This window comes from Meleagris gallopavo, chromosome 17 (genome assembly GCF_905368555.1).
Source record: "Meleagris gallopavo chromosome 17, MGAL_WU_HG_1.1, whole genome shotgun sequence".
In the NCBI taxonomy this organism is placed as follows: Eukaryota; Metazoa; Chordata; class Aves; order Galliformes; family Phasianidae; genus Meleagris; species Meleagris gallopavo.
In genome coordinates this window covers 6,230,930-6,244,272 of record NC_139420.1, presented here as the reverse complement: position 1 = coordinate 6,244,272, position 13,343 = coordinate 6,230,930, and the positions used below count along the sequence as shown (strand labels likewise).

General features: G+C 49.9%; 1 protein-coding gene across 10 annotated transcripts in view; it reads left to right on the top strand.

Annotated features, from left to right (window-relative positions):
* Positions 1 to 8,265: 8,265 nt before the first annotated feature.
* Positions 8,266 to 13,343, top strand: part of ATXN2 (ataxin 2) — a 49,900-nt gene continuing 44,822 nt past the window's right edge. For all 10 annotated transcript variants that reach the window (XM_085238746.1, XM_085238745.1, XM_085238743.1 and 7 more), the window contains exon 1: positions 8,266 to 8,554. In XM_085238746.1, coding sequence (XP_085094872.1) covers positions 8,418 to 8,554 — 137 coding nt within the window. In that variant the 5' untranslated portion in view covers positions 8,266 to 8,417. The remainder of the gene's footprint in view (positions 8,555 to 13,343) is intronic.

Below are 13,343 nucleotides of genomic sequence, written 5' to 3'. Positions count from 1 at the left end.
ACCCGAGTGCCAGGAGGCAGCATTGGCTCTTACACCTCTCCAGCCCACTGTAGAGTCTTGGCATCTGCAGCTCCAACATCTGGTCGGATTTGCAGCTGATGACTCAGTAGCACCACAGTCAGAGGGATCACTGAGCAGCTGAGATTGGCCATGCTCCTGCTATGATTAAGAGCCTGAAAATAGATTTTATATATGTATTTCTAAAACCATGAAGGAAAACTCTCCACCACTGAATGGCAAGGAGGTTATACCATCTCCTCTGCTGCTGCTGGAGGGGAGTGAGAACCAGAAGTTGCACAAAGCTTGGCAGCACCTTCGTTTGGAGGATGATGAAATGATTCACTCCAGCAGCTGTTCCTGAGAGAGCAAGGGGGTGACAAGTTGGCATGTTTCTCAGTGTCCCTTTGTGGTGCAGGGCCAAAGTGAGCTACGGGCTGAAATGTTTTGTGTTTCCCATGCAGCACGTGGCATGGTGGCTTTGGGTCATTTGAACTGACACAGCAAGGAAGGAGCAGCGACGTGCTGGGAAAGGCAGTGCCCTCTGCTCACCCTACTGGTGGATCTTCATATAAGTGCTTTTGGGGCAGCATGCTGCAGAGCCCATCCTGGTGCAGTCCAGCTGGATGTGGGTGATGGGGTTTGGGGTGATGGACCTGATTGCCAGCACTTTGCTGTGCACAGTTCTAGGGACTCACTGGTTTTCCAGTGGGCTCGTTTGCACTTTGGGAAGAACGCATCTCTAACACCAATTAATCCCCCCAAAGATGCTGGCTTTGCTCTTACAGGAGCTGAGGTCCTGGATGAAGGGACACCTCCATGGTTTGTGCCTCAGGAAAACCCATGCAGGGGTATTTACAGAGCAGATCTGTCTGTCTGTTCGCTTGAGCACGACAGACATGCAGTGCTGTTGGTGTCCCTTCAAGGGGGAGCAACACTACTCTCCACTCCCTTTATCTTTCCATCAGAGCTAAAATCCCTAAGGCCCTGTGGAAAATTCCTGCCTTGATCTGCACCAACCAACGTGTTCATTCTCGTCTGAGCTGAGATAGTTACACTGATCTCTCCTATGCTTTTTTCCCCTTCCTTTTATGTAAGTGGGCATTTTGGTCTAATAACAGTGTTTTAAAGACAAACGCATCCAAAAGGGCCCCGTGCCGCAGTGCTTAGAGGTAGTTTTGCAGCAGGGGAGTAGTACGTGTGTCTCCTCCAGGCTGAAGTTCTGCACGCATCTCCTATGGCATGAGGCAGCTTTGCACACTGCTGTGCTTCAGCCCTTGACACCAACTGCATCAGAGCAATCACAAGAATCAGGAAAATCCAGCAAACAAAACCATGTAGACCTGGACCCCTCTGGGTAGCTGAGAGAGCATCGCTGCTTGTGCTGTTTTTGTGCTCAGTGACAACTCCAGCAGCACCTGGGAGCCTCCAAGGGGCCACACTGCAGCAGCCACACAGCGACTGCTTTGCAGGAAGCACTTCTTGCTCTTTGCTTTCCTTTAAAGCTTAAGTGACAGCCCTGCACCTAACCCTTCTTACTCCTGCACCACCCTTGAGCAAACGTATTTATAGCAGCGAGCGGCATTTATAGCTTTGCCCTGTCTTGACCTGGAAGTAATTGGTTAATTGTGTTAGACAACAAACCTTGAGACACTCACGTGTTTTCCTTCCACCTTCTCGCAGAGAACTGGAGGGTCACGCTGGTCAGAAACATCAAACACCTGGAAGAAAACAATGTGTGCTTCTCTGCCAGGAAATCAGTCCCAGTTGAACCCATTTCAGGGCCAATAGTTCCTATAAAGCTCCTGGACTTGGCTGGATGGCTGGAGCAGGGCTGGTGCTGGCCCTGGGGTAGGAGGGAACTGTGTGCAGGGCTCTCCATGGGCAGCTGGAGGGCACGCAAAGCGCAGAACCCCTCTGTCTGCCCTGGACTGATCAGGCAGCCTGCCTGCCTTTGTGCTGTTCTTGCAGAGGTTATGACTTCACTGGTTTGCTCTCCTATTTTCAGAGCCCCTCTGCACTGTCAGGGGTATTGGAGGACAGCGTCAGTGTGAGACACACTCTGTTTTTCTGGGTGCAAAGATGATGATGCCACTGACAGCAGTCTGTGTGCCTCTGCTTCACTTTCAACTCTGCCTACACGTGATTTACTGGTGTCCATTAATGCCCTGTAGTGCAGAGGGCTTGAGCACATGAAACAAACCCAATTCAGTAGTCTATTCCTCTCTAAGGGAGACCCCTGTGCAGTTGTGGATGAGGCTCCAAAGCAACTCACGGTTGTTTCTGAGCTCTGTAAACCCAAAACCATACTAAAACTGTACAGTACATAAAACATGATCAGATCTCTGTGAACAGGAAGCAAAGAGGGTTTTTCCCATGCAGTTCTCCTTGCCAGCTTTCAAGTATGCTTGAGCCTTATAGAAGTGAATTAAAAATCCCAGCTGCATCCTGCCTGTGCCCGGGGAGCTGAGAGCAGCCTTGGGGGCTTCTGGCCTCCCCCCCCTTAACACTGCATTCCTGCAGCCTCAGTGCAGAGAGCAGCTCCAACGCAGGGAGCAGTGCAGCACTGGTCCCAAGGCTGAGGTGAGGACTGAGGTGCTGCATTGGTGCTGAGGTTTGCAAGCAGCTGGGTGGCAATGCAGGCAGCAGCACTTCTCTCTGCAGTATTCGGAGTCATGCTGCAGGAGTGGCTAAGAGGATTAGGGATCTCTGATGGTGTTTGCAGCTGTGCTAGCTGTAAGCGAGAGGAGGAATCCAAATGCTTCATCTTGGGAAGTGAAGCTCTGAGTCTGGAAGGAAATTCTCCCTCGGGACTTTGCAGCTGGAGATGTTCTCAGATGGTGCTATTTCACAGAGCAATGTGTGAGTGCAGTTCCTGCAGGGCCACAGCACAAATAGTGTTCCTGCAGAATGCTTACTGCGAGCCAGCCCGGATGTGGGGCTCCGAGCCACAGTAACATCTCCAAAATGTTAGCTCCCACGCAGGTCTGTGTATCCCAAGCATCCAGCCCCAACAAGGAACGTGTTAGAAGCTGCGCCAGGTTAACCCAACACGAGAAGTAGACCCACCCTGGGAGTCAGGACAAGGATCTCCTTAACACTTCTGCTGCCATTGCCCATATCGTCTTAGCACTGCAGTGCTTCAGCAAAGGGAACTGATGTCCTGCATTCCTACATGGAGTTGAGCTCTGGGGTCGGATTCCCATGCATTCAGCACTGTGACCATCTCAATAAGAACACCTGAGAAGCCCCCTGCAGAGGTGCTGTGATGTGATGTTTTGGCAGGATGCAACCCTTGGGCGGGCTGGGAGAGGGCATGGAATCCACAGAGCCGTTTTCTAACCTTAAACAATAATGTGGCCTTGGAACCAAGGAAGGAAACATCACTGCTGGACACGCACATGCCTGCTGGAAACACACAGTCCTGGGGCCAGGGGTGCCTGTGCAGAGGGGTGGGAGTGCTGAGTCCACATGTGGAGCTTCTGACTTTGCTTCCAGCTGGGGCTGCGGCTGCCGGGCTCATCCTGAAGACAAAATTACTGTGAGCCTCAGGTGAAGTGTGTCAGTGGAGATGAAAACATCCAAGCCTCCAATGTGTCTGATGGTTTTAGTGGGGAAGCTGAGAGATAAGGAGAGAATGCCAGAGGTAACAAACTGAGCTTTTTCCAGGTACAGTCGTGTGCAAATCATCTGCCAAAAATGCAAAACGGGATCATAATCCTAAATTTGTCCTTTAAGCGTACCTGTACCTGCCCTGTAGTGGTTTCCTCCTAATCACCAGGGATTAATACCGAAGTGCACTGAAACATCTGAGGTGAAGGGGCACAGTGGAATTCCTTGCAGGCTGGTAATAATAACAGAAAGCTGTTCTGTGCAGCAAACCTGAGGCTGACTTGGTTTTTAATGGACATCTGTCTGCAGGGGGAAAAAATGCCATGGCAACTGGCTTTCTTGTTGGCACGCCTGTCTCAGCAAAAGGATGGGGAGAGGATGGGTATTGAAGGGTCTGCACTGCAGTGCTTAGGAAGTGGGGAGGCACAGCTCGGTGAAGCTGTGAGGCAAAGGTTGTTTATGCTCCATGAACACCAGATCTGGAGGGATTTAAGAGCTAAGTCTTGGCATAACGATTGCTTTGTCTGCTGCTGCTGAGCAGGAGTTAGACTTGATTCTCCCCTTCCCTTTGTGAAAATGCTAAATCTACTCACAGACGCACGAAGCCCAGGGCTGGGGGCTGCTAGGCAGTCTGCCCACGGTGTTGGGGCACAGCTGGGATCTCCCAGTCTGAAGCTCCATCCCAAAACAGTGCTGTGGGGCTGCAGTGATTGCACAGGTCCTGCCTCTGGGCAGGGAGATCCCTTAGACAGTGATTGTGGCCAATGGAAGCTGAGAGCAGGATTCATTAAAATGCCCTGGAGTGTGTCCAAAGAAGGGCAATGTAGCTGTGAAGGGACTGGAACATAGGTCTTATGGGGAGCAGCTGCAGGAACTGGAATGGTTCAGCCCAGAGAAGAGGAAGCTCAGGGTGACATTAATGCTCTCTACAGCTCCTGAAAGGACTGTAGGGTCATTCTCTTCTCCCAGGTAACAGCACGAGGACAAAAGGTCATGGCCTTAAGCTCAACCCTCAAGGAAGGGTTAGGCTGGGTAATAGGAAACATTTCTTCTCTGAAAGCGGTCAAGCCTTGGGTCCGGCTGCCCAGGGAAGTGATGGAGTCACTGCCCTTGGAGGTGTTCAAGAAATGTGGAGTTGTAGCATTGATGACATGGTTCAGTGGAGAAGATTGGGGTTGGACTTCGTGATCCTAGAGATCTTTTCCAATCATACTGATTTTATGATTCTGTGTTGGTTATGGATGAAACAAGTTGTGGCACTTGTGCACATCAGACCCGAGCGCTGTGGATGTCCGTGCTTTCCTTCATCTCCCATGAGTAATGGGGAAGCAGCTGCACGCATGGCTCAGCAGCGTGTCTGTCCTCTGTAGCCTGAAGGGAGCTGGAGGAAGGTGTTGGTGGGTGATAGAAAATAGGAACAAGTCACTATCAAAGTGCAAAGTGTGGATCAAAAAATATGTTTGCTGGAACCTGGTGTCTCCTTGCAGCCAAGCTGTGATTTTAAGGGACTGCAGGCGATTGCCCAGCAGAAGCAGCAGTGGCTGCCTCTCCTGCGTGCTTGGAGCTTGGGCTTTGCTCATGGATGTGCATGTACCTAATTCTGGTCTGGGCAGTGGTGCATTCATCAATTACAACTGATTGCAGCTTTGCTGACTAGCAGATATCGTATCTCTCTGGGAAGCGCTCCTCATTTGTTGGAGTACCTGATTTGTTTTCCAAGCGCTTGGAGATTCCCATGCCTACAAGTATTGTTGGCAAAGCTTTTGCCTCTAAGAACAGGTTTTGTGGTATTGGATAAATAAAAAAAAGTCTTCAGGGAAAAGAAAATGTGTAGAAATACTCAGGACTGTGCTGTTCTAACGGCTGATTTTGCATAAAATAAATGTCAAGCACTCATGCTGGCCATCCCTCCGTAGGCACGCACGTTTCACCGCACTGAACCTCGGGAAGCACGCGGTGCCTTGGAGCAGTTCTGTCAAGGAAACATTGCATCATGCAGCACTTCCGGGGAAGCAGTGATGTTATCGGGCTCGTTAATCTTCATGTGCAAACACAGCTTGCACATGCAGGCACAAAACTGAATGAAAATAGCAGTCTTGAAGAAGACCAGCTCTAACCTAATGTGAACAGGAAGGGTGACATAGGATGTGATTCTCTATTAGAAATAGTTGCTTTTGTTTCTTGGCTGTGGAGCGTGTAATTCTGAACGTTGATTTTTTTTTTTTCTACAGCTAAAGCACTGCATCAGAACAAAAAAAAAAAAAGGGGAAAAAATCAATAGAGACAAATCATAAGATAATAAAAATGGAGTAGTGGGAATTGCTGGCTATCAAAAGGCTGTGTGCAAGGAGAAGCCAACACCAAGGGGAAGGATGCTGTGTGCAATGACAGCAGTGTGATCCCGGTGCACTGCAGGTGGGGCAGCTCACAGCAGAAAGCTGCAGAGTGGCACCAGCACTGGCATGGCACCATCAGCCTCTGAGGGATACAGCACCTGACGCAGCTCTTGGTGGGTGAAATGGAGTCCCTTCGACCTGGTCACTGCTGTGCTTGCTTCTGAGTGAAGATGCTCGACAAGCGAAAATGGGAGGGCACAATGGAAGCCAGAGCTTAGCAAAACAAAGAATACATTGAAGGAGAGAACAAGTCAAACAGCAACTGTGCTTGAGTCATTGCTGCAGATACCAACACGAGAGTCTTATTCATGCAATCACTCTCAAAGGACATAATGTTACCCCAAAATCTAAGTTAGTGTGTTCATATCTTGTCTTAGAAACCGTCTCTGACCATGGAACTTGCTTGTACCAATCACATCCATGGACACCGGGGACTTTGTCTACCCACAGGACCTTGCAGCATGGCTGCACAGCTCTGTAATGGTTCTTAACCTTCATCAAACACACGGGGACTGATTGTTGCACACTGTAATAGCTGAAAAAGCATTGTAATTACTTCCTTTCCATTAAAAAAACAAACAAAACCAAAACATCCTTAAGGGACGTGGATTTGTTAGAGCCTACTATCAGACTTCCTTGTGCATTCTGGGAAATCTGTTTTATCAGCTGAAAAAAAACAGATGAAACACACTGCAGAATACAGAGCCCTCTCTACCTGTAGCTCACATGGATTCATTTCAAGATGTCTTTGGGACCTTCATCTTCCCCAGCTGCTGCACCTCTGCTGCTGGGGTGGCAATTTGAGGCCCTCTGTTTGAGCTCCATTGGGATCAACCTAAGACACAGAATATGTTTGCTGAAATGCAGTTTTGGGTGCTACTGGATTTTGTAACTACATATAATTTAATGTTATAATTAAATATAACATATGCATCATGTATTCTTTTTCCTAAAAGTTGTTTCTTCACTTTTTTAAGGTAGTCTAGTGATCCTGTTATGTGCAGTGAAACAGACGTCTGCCTTTACAGTAAGTAATTCTAGAAGTGTTGCTGGCTGCCCTCACCTCTGCACACACTGCTGTTTCCTGCAGGACTCCTCAATGTCCTCTCCCAGTTCTGTGGCTGGGCAATAGCAAAATGTTCTGGACATTCACCAAACTTCCCTAAAGCTGCCGGCTCAGTTTTGGACAGATATTTTCAACGGAGTAATGCTTTGTGCTGGCATCTGTCATTTTGCTCATAAGGTGTTAACCGCAGGGTTATCCAGGCCTGGAAGGTGAAGCAAAACAAGGAGTTTAACAGTCAAAAGCGCAGGGATGATGCTAATTGAAGAAAGCTGTTAAATATTGTTATCTTTTTACCACCGTGCTGCCACCCACAGCCTTTAGCCACATGGGAGAACTGTTGCTGTGCAAGCAAGGTGTACGAATGCTGCCCACCCAGCAGGATTGCTCCTTCTCACCGCATTCGAATCCTGCGGGACTTCCAGAGCATCTCCATGAATAGATTAAAGTCCGAGCACTTTGAGTAACCACGGCTATGAATCAATTTCGCTCTCGGTTTTTCAGGTTACAGCCGCTCTTACTAACCCAGCGTGCACGCGGGCTTTTAACAGCGATGTACATCTATCGGTGCTGGCGCTGAAAGCACCTCTCGAGCACAGCGGTTACCAGCGCGATGCCAGAACCGGCTGCCCGCTCCACTCCGATTTCTGCATTTCAGATTCACGTTTTCCCCATTTCTCCATTACAACGTCTGTGTTTCCGCACTTTAATCCCCGCACGTGCCATCTCCGCACCTCAGCCGCGGCCCGGCGCAGCGAGGCCCCACTCCCCCCCCCAAACCCCTTCGTTCTCCTCCTCCTCCTCCTCCTCTTCCTCCAGGCCGCACCGCGCGGGCGGAGCCGCTCCCCTCAGCAGGGCCCTCCCGCGGGCGGCGCTGGGAGCGGGGCGGGAGCGGCCCTACACAGAGCGCAGGGCCCGGCGCCGTCCGCCGCCGCCTCACGTGTCCGCCGCTCCCCCGCCTCCGCCCCTTCACCCGCCGCAGTGCCGCCGCGCTCCTTCCGACTTCCCGTAAAGAGTCCGCGCTTCGCCCCGCTCTCCCCTCGTCGTGCCCCGGGCTCCTCACTCCCCTCTCCCGCTCCCCGCCCGCCCGGCTTCCGTCGCCTCGCCCCGCCCGCTCTCCCCGCTCGGCCGTTCCTTCGCTCCGCGCTCCCCCCTCCTTCCTTCCTCCCCCCCCCCCCTCTTTGCGCGCGGATCCTTCCGCGCCGCGCTCCGCTCCCTCCGCCCCGCACTGTTTGGGAGCAACCGCGGCCGAGAGCGAGAGAGGGGAGAGAGAGAGAGGCACGGAGACACAGAGCAGCGCTCCCGCTCGGCGCTCCCGCAGCGCAGGCCCCGGCCCTCGGCCCTCAGCCATGTCCCTCAAGCAGACGGCGGCCGCCTCGCAGCCCGCCGGCAACAACCGCAAACCCCCCGGCGGCGGTGGAAGTGGAGGAGGAGGAGGCGGCGGCCTGCCGTCAGCATCGGGTGGCGGGAGGCAGAACATGGGCAGGTGGGTTCCCCGGGATCGCCCCCCGCCCGCCGCCGCCATCCCCCCCCCCATCCCACTTCCCCCCCTCCCCCCCCCCCCCCCATGGGCGGTGGTTGGGAGCCGGGCGGTGCGGGGGGGGCGGCCGGCATGGCGGCGGGCGGGGCGCGGACGCAAGGCCCCGCGCGCGCGGAGGGGGTTCCGCAGTGCCGCCGGGGCGAGGCCGCGGGTTGCCCTTCAGGGAGGGAGGGGGGGGAGGAGGAGGAGGAGGAGGAGGGAGAAAAGGGGAGGGGAGGGCACGGCGGGGCCTCCATTTTGTACCCCGAGGCGGCGGCGGCGCGGTGGAAGCCCCGAGGCCCGGCGGGGCCCCGCCGCCCGGCGCTGAGGAGACGCTGTGGTGCTGAGGCGGCGGCCGCGGGGCTCCCCGCGCGCCCTCCCAGGGGCGCTCCCGCCGCCCCCTCACGGTGCCCCTCAGAGCGCGGCGCCGCGGCCCCGCGCCCCCCCCCGGCCCCGGGCTTTATGTTTTATCCCCCATCGCTCTTTTTTAATCACCTATCGCCCCCCCATCGCGCTTTTTCTTCCGCCGATCACCCCTCCCCGCGCCGCCTCGGGGTGGATCGCGGCCTTTGGGTGCGGGGATCCTCGCACAGAAAACACCATTTTGGGGTCTTGTCTGGTTTTTTTCTTTTCCCCCCTTCTGCCCTCCCCCATTTTCTGTGTCCCGGCGATCCGAGCGGGATGGGAGCGGATCTGAAGGTCATGGTCACTGGGAGCAGTCTCATTTGGAGCTGTGTTCCGCTCGCCTTGTATTTTTACCCAGTTTTGTGCGTTTGGCAATAAAAGAATCCACGGCAGTCTCATTGTTACACGGCCCTGAAACACCCAGCAGTACGTCGTTACCCATCTGTGGGACTGGAGCAGCACTGGGAGGGTGGAAAACAGCAAAAAGAGCCCAAAAAAACCAAAGAAACCCCAATGCCAGCAGTGCCCAGCACCTGGTGCCATGACTTCATGGCTCCCGCGTGTGGCATTGCGATGGCCATGGTGTTGGCTGTGCCTCACTGACAGACAGCAGCACTGTGGAGGTTAACGTGAAGGACAACAAAACCTACAGCTTTTTGGAAGGTTTTTTTGTTGGAATTCGGGGTTATTGCGAGCTTTGGGCTCATTAGGTGAAGAGCTGTGAGCTTTGATTCCTTTGTCAAGCTCTAAAATCACGACTGTTGGGTTTCTCCTCTCAGTTTGTTGGATAGATTTCATTTCAGAACTTGGGAAGTTGTAATGGGGCTGCTGGACAACCAATGTTCTCTCTTTAAAATAATAATAATAATAATAATAATTGTTCAATGTAATTCTGAGTAATGTTTCAGTAAGATCACAGCACCCATGTTGATGGGTCCCCATAGGATACCTTCAGAGAACTTTTCCCAGTGCTTTCCTAAGGAGATGTCAAGTCTTTTCTGAACAACAGATTTAAAGATGGTTCACGTTGCAGACTTTGTCCTCTAAATTAACAGCAAAGTGGCTGTTTTCAAACAGAAAGTTTGGAAGAAAAAAAAAAACACCAAAAAACACATTGATATTAGCTGGCCTGCATCTTGGTTTCAATTAGAAATGTTGTGTTGAACACCCCCCATTTTTTGCAAAGCTTTCTTCATAGTGCGTTTGCAACTGATTTCTCTGCATCACTGGCATTTCTAGTTTTATTTTTCTTGTGACATGCAAAAAAAGATTACATTTCATGGCGAAGTTTTTCATAAAAATTGAATAGACTCAAGTCTTGTCAATTTTGACTCAAATTTGAGTAGAAAGTTGTTTAATAGTCAACAGTTATGGGCTCAATTTCTGTGTCCTTATTACTGCAGTGCTTAGTGAAGTGAGTACCTGGTCCTTCCTCATCTGGTAGTGAGAGGAGGGGGTCAACTTTGTGTGTCTCCATGGTCTTTAAATGAAATTTTAATAAGATATCCATCCTAATAGTCTTGTAACATGTTTTGTAATAGGAAAGGTAAGATCTTGTGTGAAAGATGAGAACATCCCAGTGTTTGCTTTCCATTGCTGTTCCTTCCCCATTTACCCTGGGGAAGAAAATCACAAAAGAAAGTTTCCTTAAAGGTGTCTAAAAATTAGCAAGAAGGGTTAATGAATGGTTTTGAAATGAGTGCTAAGTGAAATTCTAAGTGAAATTCTGTTTGATGGTGGCTGTTTGTAGAATGGGAGAGGTGGGAAGTAGGGGTTTGGAGGCAAGAGGATGCCAATAGCATGGTGAGCTGTAACTGGAGAAATTGTAGACCTTGTGTGAACCTGCTCTGCCATGCTTCTCAAGATCTTAACTATTATAAATTATAAAGTTCAGGTTTTTCCCCAATACAGCCCTAACAAGGTTAGCAATTCTGTGATTAGAAAATACATCTGTATCAGCTTTCCTTTGAATGCTGCAACTATTTTTATCTTTTTTTTTCCCACTGGGGTTTTGGCTGAAGGCAAATCACTCCAGGCTCTGGTCTTGGAGGATTACATCTTTGGTTACAATTGTGGCAAAAAATCCTTTTTGTTTGGGAACTTTCTTGCCAAAATGGACCTGCCCTTTAAGAAATAGTCTGTTGCTGCTTTTGTAAGTTACTTTTACCATTAAGAAATTTAAACTGAAATTACCCCATGTTATGTAGCTTGCTTTTGAGACTTAATGCCTTTTGCCTTCTCTTATTTTCTTTTTTCTTGATAGCCTTTGTTACTAACCTCACAAAAGGCTGAAGGACAGGGTAGAAGGGAGGTGTCCATTCTGTTCTGTAGAAGTAATTGGGAATATTGAGCACTGAGGCACTCTGAAATAATGCAAGGGACTGTTCTGGAGGTTTGGTCACACATCAGTCAGAGGTTTTCTGGTTCATTCTAATGTCTTTGTGTTGGGTTTAGAGCAGCTGTACTAAACTGCTGAGCAAAATGAATGGGTAACCTGCAGGTCTCTTTCCTTAGAGCAGTTAATGTGTTTCAGAGTGATCCCCCATACCTGCTTTTGAGTAAGTTTTAATGTGGTGGCTGATTCATGGCAATGTACACGAAGGTTCCTCAGTGCCCACGTCCATCAGTGGGCCGTGCCTGCGTGCTTGGCTCAGGTGTCCATGTCTGATGGGGTGCTGCAGAACTCGTCCTCTTGTAAGAAGGCAAGAGTTGATGTGATTAATGTCAGCATTGGGAAAAACTACTGAAGGCAGCACTGCAGCACTATTTGCGTGGTCTTAATTTGACAGCTTCGGTCCGTTTGACTCCTACATAACCAATTGCTATTCTTAAATAAGGTCTGAACTTTGTACTTCTGAATTCTTCCTCAGAAGAAAGCTTTATCAGCTCTCTGCACTTGTAATGAAAGTTCTTCAGAGTATCCTTGAATTGTTTTCAAAGCTGTGGTGATGCAGTCAGTGCTCCAGAAACATCCATTCGCTCTATTAAGTTCAGTGAGCTTTGTAGTTGCACTTCTGCTGCAGACATGAATTGCAGCGTGGCTGCATCTGTTTCTTGTTTCTTGGTCTCAAAGTGAAGATGCTCTTGGAAAGAACTTCACATCCTAGAGAGACTTGCCTTCCTTGCATTAGTTTTCACTTAGCTGTAAAAACATAAATGCATGACCTTGTTTTGCTTACGCGAACGCTCTACTTGGCATGTAAACATCAGGAGGGGAGGTGTGGGATGTTGAGGAATAGGATAGCAAATGTTCAGAAAAATAGAAAAAAATTGCAAATTGCTTCTGGGATGAGATGTTTATTGTGCAGCATTTGGGGTGAAGCTCTTGTGTAGACTTTCACTCTTAAAGCACAAGCACTAACCTGCAGTGAGTTGGCTACTGAGATTAATTACTTGGTCGACTTACTTTGTCTGGTGCAGCAGTTTCTGACTGTGTGACTTTCCTACCCTGCAGCATTGGAATGGGGTTGCAAGTTTGATTTGCCAAGTTGCTCTGCCTTCTCCAAGGCCTACATTCAACCACATTTCTGCAATACAAAATATATTTTTAATTCACCATGTGGCTGTAGGTAGCAGTGCAGGATTGCTGGTGACCCTTCTAATTTCTCCCACTCCATTTTTGCTCTCCTGTTTTGCATTGCGCTGAATCGCTTCTGGCAAAGACCATCTGCCTTCTGCTTTTGTAAAGGTCCTAGCTTATTTTTCATATAGTTCATTAAAGATGTGTCAAAGGGTGGTCTGAGCTTGAGTCTTCACATGTTGGGTTACAGACCTCACATTGATGGTCTTGATTTGAGCAGAATTTGCATACGGTTTTGATTGAACATTGGCTGATTTGTTTAAAATGGTGATGAATGTTTTACTTGAGACTGTATTGAACAGTGGTGGCTAGAAAAAGAGGTTAGGTCTGTAAAGAGGTATGTCTGGTTGGAGCAGGGCTAGGAGCTCCATATTTGTCCTTTCTCTTGCTCTGATGCAGAAGCTGCAGCCTTTCCTTTTGCCAGCGTGGATGCGCACGGTCAGATGGCTTCTTGGAGGTGTGTGATGGGAATGGTAATTGGGGACACGTAGGAGGTGGAAAATCCGGGATGCTTCAGGTTGAATGCTTAAACAGAATGCTCTGAACTTGCTGACCAGTCTAGGAACCCAGTTAGTTAAATTCTAAGGATGCAAGTTGCTAGCTGTGGGAGAGCAGCAGAGGCACCGCACTCTCGCTTCTGGCCCTTTCTGTAACCAGTGCAGAAAGGGATGTCTTCTGAATTCTTGAGATCAACAGAGGGAACTGATGGAGTTGTTTGGGCTTCCTACATGTTCTCTGCAAGGCAGTTTCGTTGCAACTTTGGATTAAGAT